The sequence below is a fragment of the Hippocampus bargibanti genome, linkage group LG18 (assembly GCF_051943395.1).
Source record: "Hippocampus bargibanti isolate YZ-2025 linkage group LG18, ASM5194339v1, whole genome shotgun sequence".
In the NCBI taxonomy this organism is placed as follows: Eukaryota; Metazoa; Chordata; class Actinopteri; order Syngnathiformes; family Syngnathidae; genus Hippocampus; species Hippocampus bargibanti.
Window position 1 is genome coordinate 11,026,158 of NC_142751.1, and position 21,572 is coordinate 11,047,729.

At 40.5% G+C, this 21,572-nt stretch overlaps 4 protein-coding genes across 4 annotated transcripts; 2 read left to right on the plus strand and 2 right to left on the minus strand.

The window, feature by feature from the left end:
* Positions 1 to 4: 4 nt before the first annotated feature.
* Positions 5 to 6,878, minus strand: klhl8 (kelch-like family member 8). The gene is made up of 12 exons (XM_089021297.1): positions 6,636 to 6,878; positions 5,218 to 5,441; positions 5,073 to 5,134; positions 4,819 to 4,984; positions 3,443 to 3,763; positions 3,187 to 3,373; positions 2,965 to 3,108; positions 2,003 to 2,114; positions 1,704 to 1,872; positions 1,455 to 1,614; positions 237 to 438; positions 5 to 153 (listed from the first exon to the last, which is right to left on the minus strand). Exons 2-12 carry the CDS (start codon positions 5,428 to 5,430, stop codon positions 30 to 32), a joined length of 1,860 nt encoding a protein of 619 aa, XP_088877423.1. The 5' UTR covers positions 5,431 to 5,441; positions 6,636 to 6,878; the 3' UTR covers positions 5 to 29.
* Positions 6,879 to 7,079: 201 nt separating this feature from the next.
* sdad1 (SDA1 domain containing 1) lies at positions 7,080 to 13,268 on the minus strand. Its single transcript, XM_089021296.1, has 22 exons — positions 13,058 to 13,268; positions 12,852 to 12,956; positions 12,674 to 12,772; positions 12,391 to 12,501; positions 12,236 to 12,307; positions 12,047 to 12,147; positions 11,770 to 11,827; positions 11,579 to 11,650; positions 11,197 to 11,298; positions 11,028 to 11,097; positions 10,859 to 10,962; positions 10,727 to 10,784; positions 10,458 to 10,516; positions 10,308 to 10,384; positions 10,124 to 10,221; positions 9,972 to 10,048; positions 9,773 to 9,896; positions 9,616 to 9,707; positions 8,035 to 8,219; positions 7,755 to 7,839; positions 7,517 to 7,678; positions 7,080 to 7,248 (listed from the first exon to the last, which is right to left on the minus strand). The coding sequence occupies exons 1-22, from the start codon at positions 13,145 to 13,147 to the stop codon at positions 7,201 to 7,203; spliced, it is 2,049 nt and encodes a 682-aa protein (XP_088877422.1). The 5' UTR covers positions 13,148 to 13,268; the 3' UTR covers positions 7,080 to 7,200.
* A 544-nt stretch (positions 13,269 to 13,812) lies between these two features.
* On the plus strand, positions 13,813 to 14,884 carry LOC148884597 (histone H2A-like). The gene has a single exon (XM_089021315.1). The coding sequence runs from the start codon at positions 14,000 to 14,002 to the stop codon at positions 14,384 to 14,386; it is 387 nt and encodes a 128-aa protein (XP_088877441.1). The 5' UTR covers positions 13,813 to 13,999; the 3' UTR covers positions 14,387 to 14,884.
* A 185-nt stretch (positions 14,885 to 15,069) lies between these two features.
* LOC148884598 (zinc finger MYM-type protein 1-like) lies at positions 15,070 to 21,094 on the plus strand. Its single transcript, XM_089021290.1, has 5 exons — positions 15,070 to 15,724; positions 17,031 to 17,138; positions 17,249 to 17,339; positions 18,721 to 18,834; positions 18,999 to 21,094. Exons 1-5 carry the CDS (start codon positions 15,356 to 15,358, stop codon positions 21,080 to 21,082), a joined length of 2,766 nt encoding a protein of 921 aa, XP_088877416.1. The 5' UTR covers positions 15,070 to 15,355; the 3' UTR covers positions 21,083 to 21,094.
* The last annotated feature ends 478 nt before the right edge of the window (positions 21,095 to 21,572 follow it).

The following is a 21,572-nucleotide window of genomic DNA, read 5'->3' on the forward strand; positions in this document are numbered from 1 at the left end:
TGGCGTGTGTGTGTGCTTACGGCCCGCCGTCACATGCAGTTGACAACATTGCTGGATCCCTGGTCAATATCTCGGATCTGGCTCACGTGCGACAAGCAAACGGCCACGCCGGCTCCGGCTCGGCAGTGCGACACGGAGCCCACCAGCTCCCACCTGGAAGCGGACGACGCATTACGCATCGTGACATTATCTAAGAAATACATAAATATATAAATAGATGAAACTGTGTCTCTCACCTGTTCATGCGCGGGTCGAAAGCCTCCACCGTGTTCAAGTAGATGTTGCCGTTGTGGCCGCCGACTGCAAAGACGCGGCTCATCACCGTGGCGACGCCCACGCCGCCGCGCGGGGTGGTCATCTCCGATACGTATTCCCAGCGGTTTATTCGCGGATCGAAACGTTCCACAGAACTCAAAGGCGAGTTGTCGTCAAAACCACCTAAATCACACGCAAAATTTGGACGTCATACGAAGGTGTCCCGTGATTGGTTGCCAACCAGTTCAGGGTGGATCCCATTTCTTGCCCAAAGTTAACTCATTCACTGCCATTCACAAATTTATTTGGGAATTAAAAATATTACAGAGGGCCATTTGAAAATTTGTTTGGGTTTTGTTTTTTCATGCTTGGGAGCCGATAAGGTGCCGGCCAATGGCTGTGGCAATGTTTTTTTTTTTCTTTTCCACAAGGGGACAGCATTTCCCCTTTTTCCATGTTACCACTTTATTCCAGTTTCAGCTGTTGTTAAAGCGCTATATAAACCAATATGTTTGTATTGCATTGTATTTGACAGTCACCCTCATTTCAAGCACATATAACTACAGACCCATATCATTTAAGAATTAACTCTTTCTGATTAAAGAAGAGAGTCTAAGTATTCTAACATTTTATTGAATATTTATGTATTCCTAAAACTCAATATTATCTGGGTCAAGGAATTCAATTGACAATGACAAAAAACCTGGCTCTCGCGTGGACATATTTTTGCACATCATCTGGCAGCGAATGAGTTAACGTAGATGGCTGAAATTCTCATTCCCAATGGGAGTCCACCTTAGTTCACTTTTTCCTAATTACCATATTTTCCAGTGTATAAAGCGTACCCAATATCCTTGATTTTCTTGAAAAGATGACCCTGCGTCTATTACGCCAGTGCGCCTTATATGTAATATTGAGCAACAACAGGTATAATAGTGTCAGCCGCAGCTGACAGTAGTTGCAAGACGTGTCTCAATATTACTCCACATATAAGACACGCCTGCGTACAAGGCGCGGGGTCATCTTTTGAAGTAAATAAAGGCTTTTGCTTGTGCCTTAACACCAGAAAATACGGCACATTTTCTGAGATTTTTTTGGGGTGGTTTCCGTGAACTATAACAATATTGATTCCAATTGACATTTTATTTTGATTCTCATGCAGTACACATTGGGATAAAAGTATAATAGTTATAATTTACCAACAACGTAGAGGCATCCATTCAGCTCGCTGACCCCATTCCCGGCACGTCGCTGACCCATCTCGTTGACTTCGGTCCACTTGTTGAGGTGCGGGTCGAAGCGCTCCACGCTGGATAACGACGCCCTGCCATCGTTGCCGCCCACCGCGTACACAAAAGCCTGCCAGCAGAAGAGATCGCAAACTGTGAAAGAGGAGATGAGACAAAACATAGATACAGGCATGCGCGTATCTCTATTTAGCATCTTACGCCCAACGCCACGGAACCAACGCCTCCTCTGGGCGTGTTCATGTGAGCGACAGCGCTCCAGCAGTCGCTCTCGATGTCGTAGCGCTCCACGTCGTTGAAACACGAGTTGTCATCCAGACCACCGATGGCGTAAATGGGACCGCCCAGTGCGGCCAGGGCGATACCTCTCCTGTACAATAACAGATGCGCCTCAGCAACAATGGACTCCTCGTTGCATTTATAGTCGGGTGAGTCAACGTAGCATTTAGCATGAATTTAGCATTTAGCATGAATGCAAAGATTCCAGGGCAGGCAAGTACCTTTTAGTGTTCATGGACGCTTTCATCATCCATTTGTTGGTGAGCGGGTCAAACACTTCCATGTTGCCCAGGTGCTCGTTACCATCGTGTCCACCCACAGCGTAAACCTTTCCTGTACACATTTCAAATGTGAGAAAACAAATATAAATAAAATAAGCTCCTTGTTTGTACTTATTCCTACACGGAACAAAGTTAACGGTACGGTATTGTTAGCACATTGGTATACATATGTACCGATGTTCCCCTACTTACGAACATTCGAGTTACGAACAACGGTACAAGCGAACATTTTGTAGTAACATAAGTAGTATTCTCTCCAGTTGTACATATATTTACAGAGCATAAAATAGAGGGCATATAATGTATGTTAAAAAAATAATTTTTACAGACCAAATTAATTTTGTGGGGGAAATCAAATATTAGCTCTGTAGCTAGCTCGCGAGCTATATAGCTAGCTATCTCACTAGCTAGCGAGATAGCGAGGAATTAGTAAATATGATTTTAAGTTCAGTAAATGTCATCTCTAGCTAGCTAGATACCTATCTATTTCAGTTACTTCTACGTTGAGTGAATGCTGGCGCGTGTGGCTGCCGCTGCTCACCTACAGAAAAACTTATCCTGCGACTGTAAAGTGACCTCGAGAGTTTTGAATGGCGCTTATAAATGAAATGTATTATTATTATTATTTTCAGTACAAAGCAATACAAGTTCATTATACAAGCCTCAAACACACTTATATAAACCTTCCACAATAAAAAAGTATAAGCCTTAAACATACATTCCACACAAAATATAGCACTGAAGAAACTTATGAACAAATTCAACTGACGAATGACCATTCGGAATGGATCTCGTTCGTAAGTTGGGGAGCCTCTGTACTGTATTGCTATTTTTTTATTTCAGAATAAATTGTTTGCGGCAACCATTTTACCCCGATAACTTTTACATTAATTAACTTTTACCTGCGACAGAAATGACTCCAACATGCCGCCGTCTACTATTCATCTCAGGGCCTTGGAACCAGCTGTTCTTACTAATGGAGTAGCATTCAATGCTGCGAAAGGGGTCACCGGAACCCCCACGTCCACCCACGCAGAACAAAACCCCTAAAGCAAATAATGGCATTATCATGGCAACTGCTTCCAAAATAACAAAAACACACACAAAAAGAGAATAGCAAGCACCTGCGGTGTGTTTTCGGGGTACGGTGCGGACCGAGTACTCAAAATCAGGCACCACCTTGTTGCTGAGGTGCAGGTGATAATTCCGAGCCTCGTCCATTAAATCGCGGCAGCTCAGGTTACCTTTGATCATCTCATCTTTGGCCACTGTGCCAGTCAGGAAGTCCACAGGGAGAAGCGGGAGGCGCACCTGGAGATCAAATCAAAAGCATTTGGGCACGAGTGTGGGTCAAAAATCACCTCAAGCCATAAAACGAACCTGAGAGAAGATGTGATCCAACCAAATGTGGTGATGCTGCGGATTAGCTTTGAGCCATTTCATGGCCGCCTTGTACACCTGCGTCTCTGAATGGATATTGAGCTCGCTGGAGGCCAGCAGCGTACGCAGGTGCTGCGGTGAGACGCAGGTAAAGTCTTCACACTCCACCACCTCACTGAAGTGTTCACAGGCGTAACGGTCGGCCATGTCCATCAGGTCCACGCGATTGTGGCTCTCGGCAAAGGTGCGCACCGCCAAGCAGTTAGTCGGGTGGAAGTGGGCCTTCATGTACTCGCAGCAAGCTCGCGCCACCAGCTCCACCTGGGACATTTCGGTTAGGCTTTTATTGTAACCAATTTGTGTCAATTCGGACACTGTGAACAAAGGGTCGAATACAGGAAGACAGTCTTTTACTGCCGGCAGGGGATCTAGTCTTTCATGACTGACGTCCAACCGCTGCCAAGCTATTTATTTAGAGTACATGCAAATTTCAGTGATACATTAGTAAAACACAGTCTTCTTGATTTTTTACTTCAAGATGGCGCCGCGAGAGTGGTTGCCTTTCCAGAAGCTCCGGTATTTTTTTTATTACTTCTTCTTTCTTTCCTTTCATAACTTTTCTGCTGTATTACTTCCGGGTAGAGTGAATGCTGGCGCAAATGGCTCACCCGCACAAAAAATAAAATAAAAAGAAAAAAAGAAAGTTCTTAGCCCGTGACTGTAAAGTGTCTTTGAGAGTTTTGAAAGGCGTTTAGAAATTAAAAGTATTATTATTATTATCACGCCAAGAAGTGCTTAAGAATGGAGGTCTCTCTGTGTCTTTGTGTTGTCATGTTATTTGTTTAGTTTTTTTTTTGTTCTTTTGACTTCAAGATGGCGCCACATGAGTGGCTGCCTTTCAAGCAGCTACTGTATTTTGCTTTTCTACTTTCATTTCTTTCATAATTTTGCTGCTGTGAAATGTAAATTTCTCCACTGTGAGACTAATAAAGGCAAATCCAATCCAACATCCATAAACCAACAGAACATAGACATTTTAATGGGTTGTCCTTTCCATGAACTGATAGGTTTGTAACCTGGCTAATGAGCTCTTCCTGTGAAGGAGTTTACCACACGAACATACCTTCATGAAGATGACAGTTTAACAGGCTGTGTCTGTTCACCTCAGATTGACCCCAGATTTTCCATGCTTCCATTGTGGGCCTTGTGTTCGGCCAACTAAGCATACAATAGCATGACACTTTTAAATATGATAACTTCTATTCTGTCTATACTCTATTACTGTGCTGGAGGAAGATAAAACAAAACGTGTTTTCTCTTGTAAAATATAAAAGGTGAAAAACATGAGACTCAATTCCAGATTTGTGTTAACCTACCTGAAGGATGCAGGCAGCATAAAGAAGAGGCTGGACATTGTCGACTGTGAGCGTGAGCTTGGAGGAGTAGGCAAAATGAACCAGATCTCGGATGGCGTCGCCATCAAAGTCCTTGATTTCGATCAGTTTCTGCTTGGCCTCGGTCATTTCAGACAGAAACATGGCCCTGAGAGATGAGCAGAATGATGAACTGGCATAGCATCTTTTTTTTTTTAAATACACATCTATAAATGTGTTTGCAAAAGCGCGCACACCTGAAGTAAGGGATAACACAAGCCAACACGAGCTTGTGACATGGTATGAGTCTGCTCCCGACCTACATGCAAAACATGCTGATTAGAAGACATCACCCCGATCGTCTGTAATACAAGGCAAAGAACATTTCAGAAGATATATGACCTTAAGCGTGACGTCGCAGAGCTCTCCCACTTCATAGAAATGTCTCAGCGAGTTGTGGAAGTCCTTCCATGCCTCATGGGCCTCAAAAACAAAGGAGCCGTCTGTCTCGCAGTCGACTTTGGATGGCTTGATTGGAGTGACGGGACTGGCGGCAGCGGGGCGCTTCTCCTTGGGCTGCTTGACATGCTCCTGCACCACATCCCCCGGTGCCATGGTGTCCTTACCTGAACATAGAGGACACATGTTCAGGTACAGGCAGCTCTACCCAACTTACTTTCTAACAAAATATAAATAAAAAAATTAAAATACTATGAATATAAGTTTAATCATTACTATACACTCACATACCTAGATTCCATTTGAGAGACAAAAAAAAAAACCACACCAAAATCATCCAATAAAATATTGCTGAATTACGATAATGTGGATTTTCAACTCATGTTTTGTGAGCAATGTCGACACAATTTTAGAGCAAATAACTAATCACATGGGTAAACAAAAGCAGAATATTTGGTCAGGGATCTTTCTGACAGCTGAACAAATTTGGTCAATCTCACCCCCACTTCCTCTTAAGTTTACTTGTCTTTTATTCACCCAACACTGTCGTCTGAACAGAATAGACCCAATTACCACTGCAGCCTCATCGTCAGTCTACTTAGGTTTAGTTTGATTATTTCAACAAAAGAAAAGACCAAAAGAATATCGGTTGTGTTTCATTTCACTTGGAGAGACCGAGATGAAAATAAAGCCAGGTTCCGTTGGGGTTTCAGGATGAAAACAGCCTTAGACTCTGTTGTATTATTCATTACTGGGAAGAAAAAAGGCTGCTGGTGAATAATTAAACAGCAGCAAAATTCAACCTCAAAATAAACCCACCACTATTCTTAGAGTAGCATTTTGTGTCATTTTCACGCCATGCTAGCAACATGTACTCATCTAGAAACGTAAATAGTATTTTATAAAAAGCGCAATCGCTAGGAAACTATCATTTTATATAACTTGCTCGACGATTTAAAAATGTCTCATCCTTTGATGCATTTAACCAGTGTAGTGTGTAAGTATGGTAGGCCATGCACACCTTTTAGTGCACCTAAAGACTCGATACTAGACATGTTTAACCATCTAAAATGTCTGTTAAATTGCCGCATGTTTGAACGTGACCATCATGCACGTACTCGCATTAAATTAAAAATATTATACGTTTAAAAATGCAATAACTTGACAGTTAATAACCCATCTGGGTTGCAACAGGAAGTTAGCTGTGTAGCTAGCAACGACACGAGAGCTAATCTTGTCTGACAGCGCATGAGTTGGGGGAAATGCTTTTTTAAAGACCAACTCGTCTTAAAAAAACACAAACGATCAGAATGGCACTGCTATGTATATCACAAATTAAAAATAAAGTTGAATTGACTTACCTCATATCGTAGGAAGAGTTGAAATGCCGGCTTTTTCTCTGGCGAATTGTTGTGATTTCACCAAGTGCATCTTGGTTATTGTAGTTTTCCCCGTTCGTCGGCGCAGACATTTCGTGATACCACACTTTCGACAATTTGTGCTTTGAACTAACGGCACTAATTGTTTATTTTTGATTAATTTCACGAGGTAAATACATTTTATTCCCTTAAAAACACACGTTGTTGTTGTCTCACCAGGCGTATTGACATTGGCTTTTTTTATCGATGTTATTATTTTACACACACACACACACACACACACACACACACACACACACACACACACACACACACACACACACACACACACACACACACACACACACACACACACACACACACACACACACACGCTTCACAAAAACAACGGATACTCACAAACAACAAAAACAATGGATATGAAAGTAATTTCACAACCAAATATGATTTATTCAATAAAAAATGTTGGAGATGAGGTTTATGGTATTTTTTTAATCAATATTAGCCATGATTTGATGGAATTCAGAGGTGACCATCTTAATATTAACTACTTATGCTGCTTCCTCCTTTTGAGAAGTGCATCCCGCAGGGCAATCTGCATTAAAAAAAGCAATAATAATAAACAAAATATACAGTAAAGTCTCGTTATATCGATATTGGTTATATCGATAGTACCGCTTATTACGATACTATTTCTATGAACGCAAGGAGAAAATTACATGCGCGCAGGGTCGGATATATCGATAGTCCCGGTTATATCGATATTTTTTTGGACTCCCGAGAATATCGATATAACGAGACTTTACTGTACTTATCCAAACACAGAGGAATGTATGCACACATGGCAAACCCGGTCCACTCACCTGCTTCTCCCTGAAGGAACGTTTGCCTTTGGTTCGAACGCTCTGACTGTGTCTCATCATCATGAAATTCTTTTTGCGTCTCTTCTCTTTGTTGCTGGTGCTGGCGTGAGGATTTAATTTGGACCGTTTCCTCACAAATTCTTTACGGTCTGTTCGGCCCGCCTACAGGCCAAACGCAAAAAAAAAATATGGTGATGCTTTGCGTAAGGAATTGAGAATAAAAGTGTCTTTTCAAAACCATTGCTGTTGCCAGGCGCGTCTCCTTGTCAGATTTTGGTTTCTTATGGAGCCTCTCAATATCTCTCAGGGTTAGCAGCTCTCCCCTGGAAAATAAAATGAAACGTTAGCCAGTGTTAATTTTGACAAAAATTTAAATGTCGTTTTTGATAGTCTTTACACTAAAATTAAGACTTTAGTCCTAATTTTGTCATTGTTTTTAGATTTAGATTTTAGTCCAATTTTAAATCAACAAAAACAGCAATTTTACTCAACTCCAGCATGGTTCAAAAATATCTCACCTGCTGTGGTCTTCGTCATCGTTGTCTTCTGCTTTCCTTTTCTTCCCTGGAGCTTTGTTGATCTCTTTAGCCATTTGGGCCAGTCTGATCTTTTTGAAGTCGTCCTGCGTAAGGAGACGGCTGGCGCTTACCGCCGCCGCCTTGGCCTCCCGCTCTTCAGCTGGTAAACTCTTCAGCTTCTCCGCCTTACTCGGACAATACGACAAAGTGTTAAACTAGCGTATTTTCAATACAACAATGAATGGTGTATTTTCATTTTTTCCCCCATATTTGAGACGCACAGGATTATGAGTGTTTTATTTGCTTTATGTGTTACACGTTGAATAATAAAATCCACATTAGACCCTGGGATTTTCAATTTCCAGCAGTTAAGTGGCCCAAAAATATTTTTTTTACCACCACCCTGGTTATTATTGATCTGAAGTAACAGTGGTGCGTGTGTGAAAAGTTTCCTCTCTTCACTTCTTTTTATCTAGCTATCCAGCTATGTATCTATCTTGCTAGCTAACTAGCTATCTATCTGGCTACCCAGCTATATATCTATTTGCAACCTATTAGCTATCTAGCTAGCTGGCTATCTATCTAGATATATAGAGTGTATTGGCTATCTAGCTAGATAGCTATTAGCTAGCTAGCTCTCTATCTATTTGAGTTATTCCAGGTTGAGTGAACGCTGGCGCGTGTGGCGACCACTGCTTACCCACATAAAAGCTTATCCTGTGACTGTAAAGTGACCTTTAGAGTTTTGAAAGGCACTTATAAATGAAATATCTTATTATTATTATTATTATTATTATTATTGTTGTTATTATTATCATCATTATTATGATAATAAGGCGCACCTTCAATGAATTACATGTTTTAAAAAAGTTTTCCACATACTGGATAAGTTACACCACATTATAGGTGATACATCGGAGGCTGGGGTTACGTTATGCACCCATTGTATGGTACTACGCTAAAGGGAATGTCAACAAAACAGTCAGATTTCACTATAATTTTCTTTTTTTATGTCAATCACGATAATATAAATTGCAAAAGAGTATATTATGTGGTATTTTCTGCATTTTTATGAGCTCAAAAATATTCAAAGGTTTAATCAGTTTATCACAATACAATAATATATATATTTTTTTATTTAAAATGTTCCTTGAACGTTTCCATGGAATATTCTGGCCTTACATTTTTCAGAAATAAACAAATGTTATTTTTGTTGACACACCAAATACAAAAACAAGCAAAAAATACAAAATGTTCCATTTGTAACCATTGTGCCAAAAACTGAAAATGATGGCAAAATCAAGAAGAAAAAAATCCACTTTGCAAAGTAATTTTAAGGGATTATAGAAATGAAACATTTTATATATACCAGCATGGACTGCACAATACTTCTTATAGAGGGGAAAAAGGAGTTTATATCTGCTGACAGTCATTGCGAGACCTGTTGTGGCTCAGTATAAGCACATATAAGGCACAGGGTCATCTTTTCAAGAAAAGCAAGGCTTTTGGGTGCGCCTTATACACCGGAAAATACGGTAACATCTTTTTTACATTCATTTTACAAGGTGTTCTTAAACCTACCACTTCCGTCGTGTCTTCATCGGACGAATGGTGGACATCCACCCACTCCCCATCCTCGTCGTCGTCGCTCACACTGGCGCTCTCCCAGCCGTCTGTTTTGACCCATGTCATTTATTAGCCAAATAAATGTTGGATCAATGACCAGTGGTTCGCTTACCTTCTTCACCCTCTTTGACTTCCTCCTCCACCTGCAGGACCTCTGCACCAGGAATGTAGTCTTTAGCTGCCAGCTCACCGTAGTCTTTCACCCTGGCATCCACCGACGCCTCTGTGGGCCTTCCCTGTACACAAATGACTAGGTTGATTGGGCTTCCGCAAATATAGTTTTGATACATTTAACATTTGCTAGGGCTCACCCTGTCCTTCTTCTGTAGCATTTGAGGATTTAGATTCCTAAAAAGCTGGATGAGGCCTCTGGATGACATCATCACATCTGCAGGAAAAAAAAAAAACAGAAATGTTTTTAATATTTGAGACATCAACAATTATTATTGCAAAAAAGTCTCACTCTTGTCTTTATGGGTTTTGTATTGGGCCAAGTCTTGCAGCAAGTCTTCATTGATGCTGAGTGGACAACGGGCAACCACCTCTTTAATGGCGTTGATCCTGAAATAAAACGTTATTACAGTTACAGTTATTAACAAAAAACATTGCTCATCAATCCAAATAGTACAATATTGCCGGACGCTCACCCCACAGTCATGACCTCGCCAGAGTTTCGATCCGTAACAAAGTTGTTGGCAATCGTGCGGATGATCGACTCGATGATCTGCGTGCGTTAGCAGGTTATCTTATTAGTATGAAGGGTCGACGCTTTCCAATAAGCGAGTTCGGAATCGTACCTCAGGCGGGACAAGTTGGTGGGAAGACTGTGCGGCGCAGAGGAGGATTTTTGTTACCTCTATGAGACATAATATATTGTCATTAGAGGTGATTCGAACACTGTCTTATATTCAACACATAAAAGAAAATGGCAATAAAAAAACAGCTTTTAAAACATGTTATTATTTACCTAATGTTGTATCTGAGTTTTTGCAGCATAGCTTAGATGATGCTTTCAGGCAAATAAAAACATACATGCAAAAAAATAAAAAAATAAAATGCTTTTTACCTCTTTGATGTGGCTGAAGGAATCTCTGAATGAATGGATAATAATTAAAGAGGAAGAGCTGAAAACAAAATAAACAACAGTGAGTTTTTAACTCCATTATTTTTCGTGAAAGCACATGCCGGAATGTCATACCTCGTGAATGCCGACCAGTCTAGAAATGAGCTCCATCATCATAATCTTCACCTCAAAGCGCTCTTTGGAGGTTTCCAGCTGCTTTAAGAGCTTCTCTGAGAAGTCTAACCAAAATGTTTTCCTGTTAGCGATGACAACCTGGGCGCAGAGCGTTGACAAAGGAGCGTACCTTGGGGATCGTGAATGAGGTGAAGAGCGGAAAAGTTGAACACCTCGACTTTGTTCTTCTTCTTGTGTTTCTGCACGCAAGAGCGTCAAGCAAAAAAAAATTGAAATAAATAAAATAGATATAAAGCATACAGAACAAAAAAACACCTTGAAGCATGAATGGGGATTACCTTGAGGACTTTCATTGCTTTTTCCAGCTTCTTCTTGTTTCTGCAAGTTTTCCTCCCAGTGTTGAATCTTACCTTCAGGTCACGCGCTGTTGGGCCTTCATGCTGGAAGATACAGAGAAAAAAATACAAAAATAAAATGAAACACCCAAAATACATCTTATCTCACACAAACAAATAAATACAGGGAAACTAAATATACACACATTAATTTGTTCTAATCTGTATTAAATTAATACAGATTCAAACAAAATTCAGTGATTCAATGTATCACTGAATTTATTTTTGAAGTTTGTGCACTCGATTTTTACGCCAAATGTAATCATAAATAATGTCTGAATTGATTCAAACGCGACGTCGAGATCAATACATTGTCAATACTTTCCTCTGACTCTGAGTCGCTGCCCTCGTTCTCTTCATCTGCACCCAGGAAAAACTTGAGTCCAGCCACCATGATCTGCCCGGCAACATGAGGCATTGATTTAAAATAAATGTTCATTTATATTCCACGATTGATTAGGAAATGAAAATTAAAGTACAAGTAAGTACTTTAATTTAAGTAAGTAAAAAGCACACCTTTGTCACATTGGAGAAGCACGCTGTGGTGATGACATTGACTGTTTTGGTGTCTTTCCTGCAAGCATATTCGTTTGAATTATCACAATATAGTGGTGCCTTGAGATTGTACTTTAATTAGCTCTGCAGCAGTTTGTCACTCAAAACGCTCAAGTCAAATTATCTTTTTTCATTGAAATGAATTCAAATGCACTTAATCTGTTCCAGAAAAAAATACAATTGTCAGTCATATTTTAAAGTATAATTGTAAACAACTAATTTAAGAAAAAAAAAGTACCATATATTCCTCCTGTACAGCTCCACCATCACATCTAAGGATATCTTGGCTGCGATGGGATTGCGGTCTCTTAACATAGTGTACATAAAATTCTGTAATGACTATGACAACAAAAGAAAACGGGAATATGTTAACCGCAATGATTAATAAAAAAATAATTAAATGGTTTAAGCGAATCAGTTCCCTTACCGAGTTCACCTTGTTGTTTTTGTGCTTGGCGTTGATGTTTTTGATATCACACACGATATGTGTGTATAATGTCTGTAAAGACAAAAGGGAACATTTCAACTGAATTGTCCTTTATGCGACTGCCTTTCTCTACTTGTCTTTTTTTCTCTGCAAACCTTCCGTAACAGCTTGTCGTGACATCGCAGCAGCTCAAAGAAAAGCTCCAGTAGCCCAGTGGGGTCTATCAGGTCCTTGTTTCGCAAGAGAATCAAAGCCTTGCAGAAGGTCTGAACATAGCACCAAAATAATAGTTATTTAATTTTACACTGCATTAATATGATATAGCTACAGCACGCATATTTGCTGTACTATTTTACTGAACTTCAAACATTTTAACAATGTTAACATATAAAGCAACAATATTAATGACATACCCGGTGTTCATTTCGAACTACTCACCATTCTTAAATCTGCCTCCACGACTGTGTGGTAACTTAGTAACAACTCAGTCAACTCTTGAGGATAATTGGTCAAATGCTCCGGATAACAGTGGGCCACCTAATTGACGAGTCAACAATAATTTTAAAAACAATTCACAAGGCGAAGAGTCTCAATTCAATTTACGTATGGTTGTTACCTGAGCAAGGAACATGACAAGTTCCGCCAACTCCTTGTTGGTTTTATCTGGCTGCAGTTTAAAGATCTGCACATTGGACTGGTAGTGTCTGTACTGCTGCAAAAACTACCGAAGCCACATCGACAACCACTCATGTCAACAATTTGGATATTCACAAAAATAAAAACACATGCTAGCTTTAGCCCTGCTTGCTTGTAAACACTCACCTCTGTGACATAAGACTGAGGGTCCCTCTTGATTAGATTTTGCAGTTGTGGCAAATTGTTCGGCAACTTATTGTTGTGTCGCCCCGACATGGCAAATATTTTCTACTTAGAATCACGCAAATGCGGCTGTTGGCAAATTTTCACAAGGAAAACGTGGCGACTTAGAACGCCGCCATGAATGTGTCATTTGCATGGGAGTGACGACACATCCGGTACTGTGTGACGCATCGTATAATACATTTCATTTCTAAGCGCCTTTCAAAACTCTCAAGGTCATTTTTCAGTCACAGGATACGTTTTTTTCTGTGGGTGCTAGCGTTTCACTTACCCCGGAAGTTACTCAAATTGATAGAAAGCTACCTAGCTAGCTAATGGATAGCTAATAGCTAGCTAGCTTACAAAAAAGGCGCGTTTGTTAAGAGACTATATTAATATACATAATATACTCATGCAGAATTTATAATTGTGGTATTTTTATGTCGGTCGATTATTCCCTCGAGGAAATAAATGCAGAAAGGAAAAAATGAAGTGTTCCAATAGTGAATGTTTTCGTGAGGGGATGATGAGGTTATGAGCACATGACGCTACGTTTAAACTAAGGATTTGTGTTAGTTTTATTAAGTTCATCCTGTCTACTTGATATATAAATATCTGTAAGATAAGAATCTGTTTTAAATTAAATAAGCATTTGTGTGCTTAATGTTTTCCCTGAAAACCGCGATCCATTTTTTTACAACACTAGAACATAACTGATGTTTTTGTGCAATGGGAGACGGCGGGGGGAGGCAGCCCTACAAAGGGCTTTTCTGGTTGGACAGCTGTTTTTCCGCTTCGACTAGCAAATCAATGAGCAGCACCAGTGTGTATAAATAAGCCCTTCCCCGCTAGAGAGGACAAGCTATTTTCAAAATAACTCTAGCAGAGACAATTAGTTGAGCCAAGATGTCTGGACGAGGAAAAACCGGCGGAAAGGCAAGAGCCAAGGCTAAGACAAGATCCTCCCGCGCTGGACTTCAGTTCCCAGTCGGTCGTGTCCACAGACTACTCCGTAAAGGCAACTACGCTCAGCGTGTCGGCGCCGGAGCTCCGGTCTACATGGCGGCCGTGCTTGAATACTTGACTGCTGAAATCTTGGAGTTAGCCGGCAACGCTGCCCGCGACAACAAGAAAACCAGAATCATCCCCCGCCATTTGCAACTGGCCGTCCGCAACGACGAGGAGCTCAACAAACTGCTTGGCGGGGTAACAATCGCCCAAGGCGGTGTGTTGCCCAATATCCAGGCTGTACTCCTGCCAAAGAAGACAGAGAAAGCCGCCAAATCCAAGTAAAGAAGAATCCATATTAACGCCAATACCCAAACGGCTCTTCTAAGAGCCACTCACTTCAATCGAGAGTACACATTCCTTATTATAGAGAGAACTATTATAGTATATTTATGGTAGCCAATTGCAACAAGCTATTACAATGCAACCTTCTATCGTCAAATGGAAGTGAATCGCCCCATAGTCGGTGCCAGTAATTTTTCAATCCAGAACACCCTCATTCTAAAAGATAACACATAGTTTCGATAAACTAAAGATTTATTTTATCTTTACCTAATTTAATGCCACGTCTTGTCGATTACATCACGTTTCAGGCTCATAAAATGTACTTTACGAAATAAACGCTGTTTGTATGCTGTCAGAAAATGCGCCACAAGTCAGTTTTTATTTTTAAGACAAGCTGTTTTTGATCTATTAATGTGTTTATGTATATCTATATATCTACTGAATCCGTGAAGTCGTGAAGCACTTAAAATCCACTCAATAAGCCCTGTGAAACTTTTTTGATAAAAATTCACACCACGCAGTGAAATGCTCATTTGGGTATTTTACGGTTTGTTACTCACAGCTAAAATCGCTTGTCTTTTTTTTAAGTTACTGTGGGGGAATGACTGTTGAGTGATGTCGAAGATATGTCCTCTCTCAGGTCCGCAGAACTATTTTATATCCGTCTGGCTGGCAAGCGTGACGTAATCTAAGGAACGTTAAAGGGCAACTGATATATCCCGACAAATTGCGTCAATTGTAAAATTGCTTCAAATGATTTATACTGACCGCATTTTACAAGGATCCACCTAACATAAGTATATTTTTACCTTTTAAAATTCGCGCTGAATATTCGCGTTATCTTGTTTTCGAGCTCATGATGACGCAGGAAGTGACGTAATGCTAACAACCCTCAGCGACTTAGCACACAGGCGTTTCCGAGTGCATTTTTGGTACCGAAATTAGAAAGACAACTACATAATTAACGCGATGGTGAATCGTTGTGTGGCAGCCAATTGCGGTAACACGCATAAAGATGGTGTAAGTTTATACTCATTTCCAGCGGACAAACCAGACATCATGGCGCAATGGGAAAGACAAGTCCAACGAACCAGACCAGGGTGGAGGCCCACCAAGTATTCGACTCTTTGTAGCGCTCATTTTGAACAGGATTGTTTCGAAAGAATGCAATCCATTATGAGAGAGTTTGGAATGACTGTTAGGTTCAAACACCGGTTAAAAGCGGGAGCAATCCCGACAATATTTCAAAAGAAAGCTGCCTCAACAACACACGAAACAGTCGCGCCACCCCGAACCAAAAGACCCCGCACAGCATTTGCCAAACGGGAGAGATACAGGGTAAGTGTATTGATCTAGTCTAGAATTCTAGAATGTGCTTTGACCCGTATAGATACATATAGTTATGATTTGTAGGCCTAGGTCTCCAGTCTAGTAATATTAATGCATGTTATAATTTCTATCATCTAGACCGCTGGTTCTTAACCTGGGTTCTATCGAACCCTTAGGGTTCGGTGAGACGATCTCAGGGGTTCGGCGGAGCCTCCGCGGACACACTTCTGTTAATTACGGAAACGGAACATTTCGTCCGGCCCCAAAGGTCGTTTTGTCTTTTGGTATGTCCGTTTAGCAATCGGTAGAGCTCCGGGCAAAACGGAGAAATACCACAGGAAATCGTATGGGCAATGTAGAGTCAGAAGCGTACCAAAACGGAAATATGAAGATATGTTTGCTCCATTGGATGCAATAATATTGTTACCAGTATCCCATATCGTAAGATTGTTATGATGACATGGACAGAGCGTCCTATAAGGAAATGCTAGTTGTTTACAACCGTGACGTCACAAGTCACGTGACATTTCCCCGTGGTAGGCAGTAACCACTCGAGAAACAATGGCCGTCAATAACAAAGCGAACCATCCTGCCGTGAAATCTGCTCTATTATCGGATTATGAGCAAAGTTTACCTCTTGAAACTCGAGCTAGGTACGTCAGAAGCTTCGGTATCATTCAGACACATGTATTTTGCCCGATCCATATGGTGTAAAGGCATCATCATGGGTTTACGATCCCACGTTATGGCCGGACATAACATTTACAGAGATTTACTTCACGCTAAAATCATAAAGATTACTCACATACATAAAGCAATGGATTTTCAAGTGAAAAAATACCAAACCTGAGGTGAAATGTTCGCCACAAACACGATCTCCACTGTGTTCTGGTGTCCAATTCTTCCTGTTGATAGCTACTAGTCACAGTTGTCTTCTTTCTTCTGCAAGCGGTATGCGGTGAAATTTCAAGCCCTATCCTTTTTCAAATCGATTCGCACAACCAACTACAACACATGATATTACCATGGTTGCTATAATAATGCGAGTTTCATTCATGAACAGTGAAAAATAGTCGTGAACACTCAGAAAACCTTCTCGTATGCTATCGCCTCTTGTGTTTACATATGTTACTGCCTACCGGAAGTCTCCGCGTACCACATGGCCAAAACAAATGACGTCACACTAGCATTTCCTATAAGGAGACAAGATATTATGCCGGTCGCACACCCCTACCCATGTGTCACTCATGTCTGATTTTCAAGTCTCAATTGTTTCCTCATGCAATTGTTTCCTTGAAACATTTGATACCTGCAGATTGTTGCTGAAGCTCTAGCAGATTACGAAGCCAAGACATCAAAGGCAGCTGCTTCGAAACGAAATCTAGTACTGCATCAGCCAACTACTGAACCGGAGGTAGCTCAGGTGGGTACAATTATATTAGCTAGGTTTTTACACAATCATCAATGGCTATTCTTGGTTTTTTTTTGTGTCAGCTTGCATGATATTAATACATACATTTGTTTTTGTTTCAGTCAAAACAGATTGCCTCCCAAGCAAAGCCAAAACGGGCACTAAGAGGATGCACTCAACGGATTCAGGCTCATTTTACAGGAAATTCGAGAGGTAACAACACATAACATTTGCATAATAAATAATAATCATGTTCCATTACATGGTTGGATTTTTTTTCTGTGAAAAGCTATTGTTTTTCCATTCCGGTGGAGAAAACTGGAAATCTGAAAACAAAAACAAATAATAAAACAAAACAGAAATTTCCAAAAAAAAAACCAAATCCACTTTAAAGGTTAACCGACGCCACTTTTTTTTTGTTTCCTAACTGACATCAGAATAACGTTTTATAGCAGGGGTGTCATAGTCGTTTTTTGCCGCGGGCCACATTGTAGATATGGTTTCCTCCCGAGGGCCGTTATGAATTTGGGGAAGCCATTAGAATGTTTAATCCCCTCCACATATTATATACAGAGCGCTAAACAAAATAATAACTAGTTTTCAAATCTGAAGTCAAGAAAAATGACTTGTTGAATGAAATGATTGTGGTTTACATCCAAAAAATATGACATTTTGGTTATGATTTTAGCAAGTATAATGGACAAGTTCACAAGTTTGATTTGCTTTTGCGGGCCGAAAAAAAATATGTGGCGGGCCGGATTTGGCCCAGGGCCTTGACTTTGACACCCGTGTTTTATAGCATCTAAAATACCCAAAACACACAGGCTGATATTTTTAGTCAAATGCTAAACAACAATAAAAAAGAGTTAAAGTGTCCCAAAACTACTTCAAATTGAAACCGGATGCCTTACTCAAGAATCAAAACAATGGCTTCAGATTCGGAGAAGATGCTTTCTTGTTGATGCCTCTCATTCACACACACATATTATAATTAGTTCCTGTATAAAAAAATAATTTGATGTTTAATTTTTTTTTTTTCCAAACATAAGTCTTGAAAAAAACGAGATTATTTTATAATCCAGGCCCGGCCGTCTTTTATTCAAGTTAAAACAGTTAGGATGGCAAAAAAAAAAAATGATTGGCATCGCACGACCCACTTTTGAGGACTTGCACACTACAAGAATCGAAACAAGGGTGCAGAAAATCCTACTGGACCCTCCCCACCCTGCCCACCACCTTTTCTAGCGACTCCCCTCAGGCAGGCGCTACTGATCCATTCACACCAAATCCAGCAGACATTTAAATAGCTTCTTCCCCCAAGCCATTAATTCTAAATTTCCCTATTGTGGGACTATTAAAGGCTTTCTGATATAAACAGTAACCCAAATATAACTGCATTGCAATTCTTTTTTTTAATGATGATGATACTAGTGCACCATGTTCAACCGGAGACAAAGTCCTTGTGTGTTCTACATACTTGGCAATAAAGATGATTCTGATTCTGGTTATTCGGGCCAATACAGTATTTATATTCATATTTTCTGATGATTTTTTTTATTGTGTCTTATTTGTGTCGTCTTATTGTATCTTGCAGACATCAGTGGAGAGCGTCATCCAATTTCAGACATTCAATCCAATTCCTTTTACATTAAAGAGGAAGTGACGGATAACGAACCCTTCAAAATCAAAGAGGAGGAATTCCAATCTGGTATTTATAAATCATATTTTCTGGCTCTTTATTATTTTACATTTTGTCATGTGATTATTTCTATTGTACCCAATAAAATTGATGCATGTAGATTGTGGACTACTGTCATGACAAATGAACAGAAATGACATGACTGAATGAATTTGTCTTACTGTGTCTTGCAGACATCAGTGTCGATCTTAATCCCATTTCATCATACATTAAAGAGGAGGTTGAGGATAAAGAACCCCTCAACATCAAAGAGGAGCAGGAGAAAGAAGAGATTGTGCAGTTAAAAGATGATGTGGTGGATAAAGATATCAAGGTCCGATTAACTGGTGTTCCTTGGATGTGTGCAGATGAAGATCGAAGTGATACAGATGATAGTGAGGATAGTAGAGTGATGGAACCACCGGACTGGATATTAATACAACACCTGACAACAGAGAGTGATCGAGATCACTGTGGAGGATCACCAGAAGATGACTTGGCTTTGGATGAACAGCGAAGACTCGAAATCAGCATCCACAATGCTAAGGTAAAGGAGAACCTAGAGATTTTAAAATATCTCATCAACGCCACCTGCTTCCTTGCCAAACAACAGCTGGCATTTCGTGGAAATGATGAAAGTAAAGGCTCTGCTAATCGTGGCAACTATGTTGAACTATTACATGCTTTCGCTGAGATAGATGACAGGCTAGCGACGCATTTGGTGACATCCTCTGTATTTTCTGGCCTGTCAGACAGAATACAGAACAATTTAATCGAAGCAGTTGGTGATGTCATTAGAAATGACATTAAAAAGGAGATCGGCGCAGCGCCATTTGTTGCCGTAGAAGTAGATCAGACCACAGATGTGACAAACAAGGCTCAAATTTCGGTCATATTACGGTATGTATCTACATCTGAAGCAGGCTGTGAGGTGAAGGAAGCGTTTTTGGGCTTTGACGACGTGAGTGAGGACAGACGCGCTCCTGCCATTGCTGAGTACGTCCTGGGAGTGTTGGAGAAATATCACTGTGTTGATAAGCTTGTAGCTCAGACATATGATGGAGCCGCTGTCATGGCCTCAGAACTTAATGGTGTGCAAGCTAAAATTCAAGAAAAAGTGCCCGAAGCCACGTTTATGCACTGTTACGCACACAAACTGAACTTGGTGCTCTTGCATTCAGCAAAGTGCATTCCTGAATGTCACACGTTTTTTAAAACAGCTGAGGGACTAGCGGCATTTTTCAGCAAGACCACAAAGCGCACTCACTTGCTGGAAGATGTCGTCAAGCGGCGTTTACCCAGAGCAGCACCTCCAAGATGGAGCTCTAACTCCAGGCTGCTGCAGACAATAAGCATGCACCAAAATGATCTGCGCACATTATTTCAGGTAATTACGGAAAATCCCGACAGCTGGGATAATGACACGCTGATGATGGCAGCAGGATACGATCGGTGGCTGTCAAAAGCATCAACATGCTTTCTCCTTATGGCGTATGAGGTCATTTTCAATGAAACTGACACACTTTTTAGAGTGCTGCAAAACAAAATGATGGACATTGAATATTGTCTTGCACGCATCCGTGACACTGTTGCAGCTCTCGAGCATATGAAACTGAATTTCGACAGTTTCTGTGAACAATTTGAGCAGAAGTGCAGCACACTGGGCCTGACGGAAAGTGGAGACAGACTTGTGGATTCGATTAGATGTGAACGAAAACGAGTGTTCTGTAACATTCTGGAGAACATAAGCTGTCAAATGAAGGCAAGGTTTGATCATTTTGGTGAGCTGGCTTTTCTTGGTTTGGTGGACTGCGCAAAATTTGGTGAAATGTCGAAACATTTTGATGATGCGAAGCTGCAGAGCCTTTCAAAATATGACAGGTTCTTTGACTTTGGGAAGCTAAAGGCGGATCTCGTTAGACTGTATACCTCAGAAATGGTGAGGGATGGATGTAAATCTCCTCGAGAGCTTCTCAGCTTTTTGGCCCAGAAGGATCTCATTCAAACAATTCCTGAGGCGACAAAGTTGCTCCAGCTCGTTCTCACTGTTCCAGCTACTACAGCATCAGTGGACGGTTCATTCTCAGCACTGAAAAGACTGAAAACATACAATCGGAACAGCACTGATCGAGGACAACTTTCTTCACTGGCAGTGATCTCTATTGAGACAGAGAGACTTTTAAGACTGAAGAAAAATAAGGAAGGCTTCTACAAAGAAGTTATCGATGCCTTTCTTCAGAAGGAGCGGCACATGGACTTCATTTACATGTCTAAATAAAGGGAGCACGATATGTTTTTGTATTCTTTTTTCTATGCTTCAGTTTGTATGTATGAAGAATGCTGACATGACATTTTAAACAAAATGCGTTAACTGTTGCTAATGAAATGGTGAATAAGCTACTCTGTCGAGTTCATGTTTGTAAATCTGTGATGGCGTCAGTGCCTCACCAGCCATGAACCTCACTGCACATTATTATTATTATTATTATTATTATTATTATTATTATTATTATTATTATTATTATTATTCGTCTGTGTAAGCTCTCAGTCGTACAGGAGTGGTCCATCGATGAGAAGGTTTCTTCAGCCGTCATCTACTTTTTGAAGATGTCGGACGTTTCGCCTCCCATCCATGAGGCTTCGTCAGCGAACATATTATTATTATTTGTTTGTCGTAGTCTACAACTAATAATACTAATAATACATTTCATTTTTAAGTGCCTATCAAAACTCTCAAGGAGACGTTACAGTCACGCAATAACGTTGTT

Coding starts and splice junctions, on each gene's coding strand:
- klhl8 (XM_089021297.1), bottom strand. CDS start 5,430: ATGGCACCGGGGGATGTGGTGCAGGAGCATGTCAAGCAGCCCAAGGAG. Junction 3,374..3,442: donor TGGATCACATCTTCTCTCAG/GTTCGTTTTATG, acceptor TTTGATCTCCAG/GTGCGCCTCCCGCTTCTCCC. Junction 1,615..1,703: donor TTGGTTCCGTGGCGTTGGGC/GTAAGATGCTAA, acceptor TTCTGCTGGCAG/GCTTTTGTGTACGCGGTGGG.
- sdad1 (XM_089021296.1), bottom strand. CDS start 13,147: ATGTCGGGGCGACACAACAATAAGTTGCCGAACAATTTGCCACAACTG. Junction 11,651..11,769: donor GCTTCTCCAATGTGACAAAG/GTGTGCTTTTTA, acceptor GTTGCCGGGCAG/ATCATGGTGGCTGGACTCAA. Junction 7,249..7,516: donor GTTCCTTCAGGGAGAAGCAG/GTGAGTGGACCG, acceptor TTTTTAATGCAG/ATTGCCCTGCGGGATGCACT.
- LOC148884598 (XM_089021290.1), top strand. CDS start 15,356: ATGGTGAATCGTTGTGTGGCAGCCAATTGCGGTAACACGCATAAAGAT. Junction 17,340..18,720: donor TTTTACAGGAAATTCGAGAG/GTAACAACACAT, acceptor TGTATCTTGCAG/ACATCAGTGGAGAGCGTCAT. Junction 18,835..18,998: donor AGAGGAGGAATTCCAATCTG/GTATTTATAAAT, acceptor TGTGTCTTGCAG/ACATCAGTGTCGATCTTAAT.
- LOC148884597 (XM_089021315.1), top strand. CDS start 14,000: ATGTCTGGACGAGGAAAAACCGGCGGAAAGGCAAGAGCCAAGGCTAAG.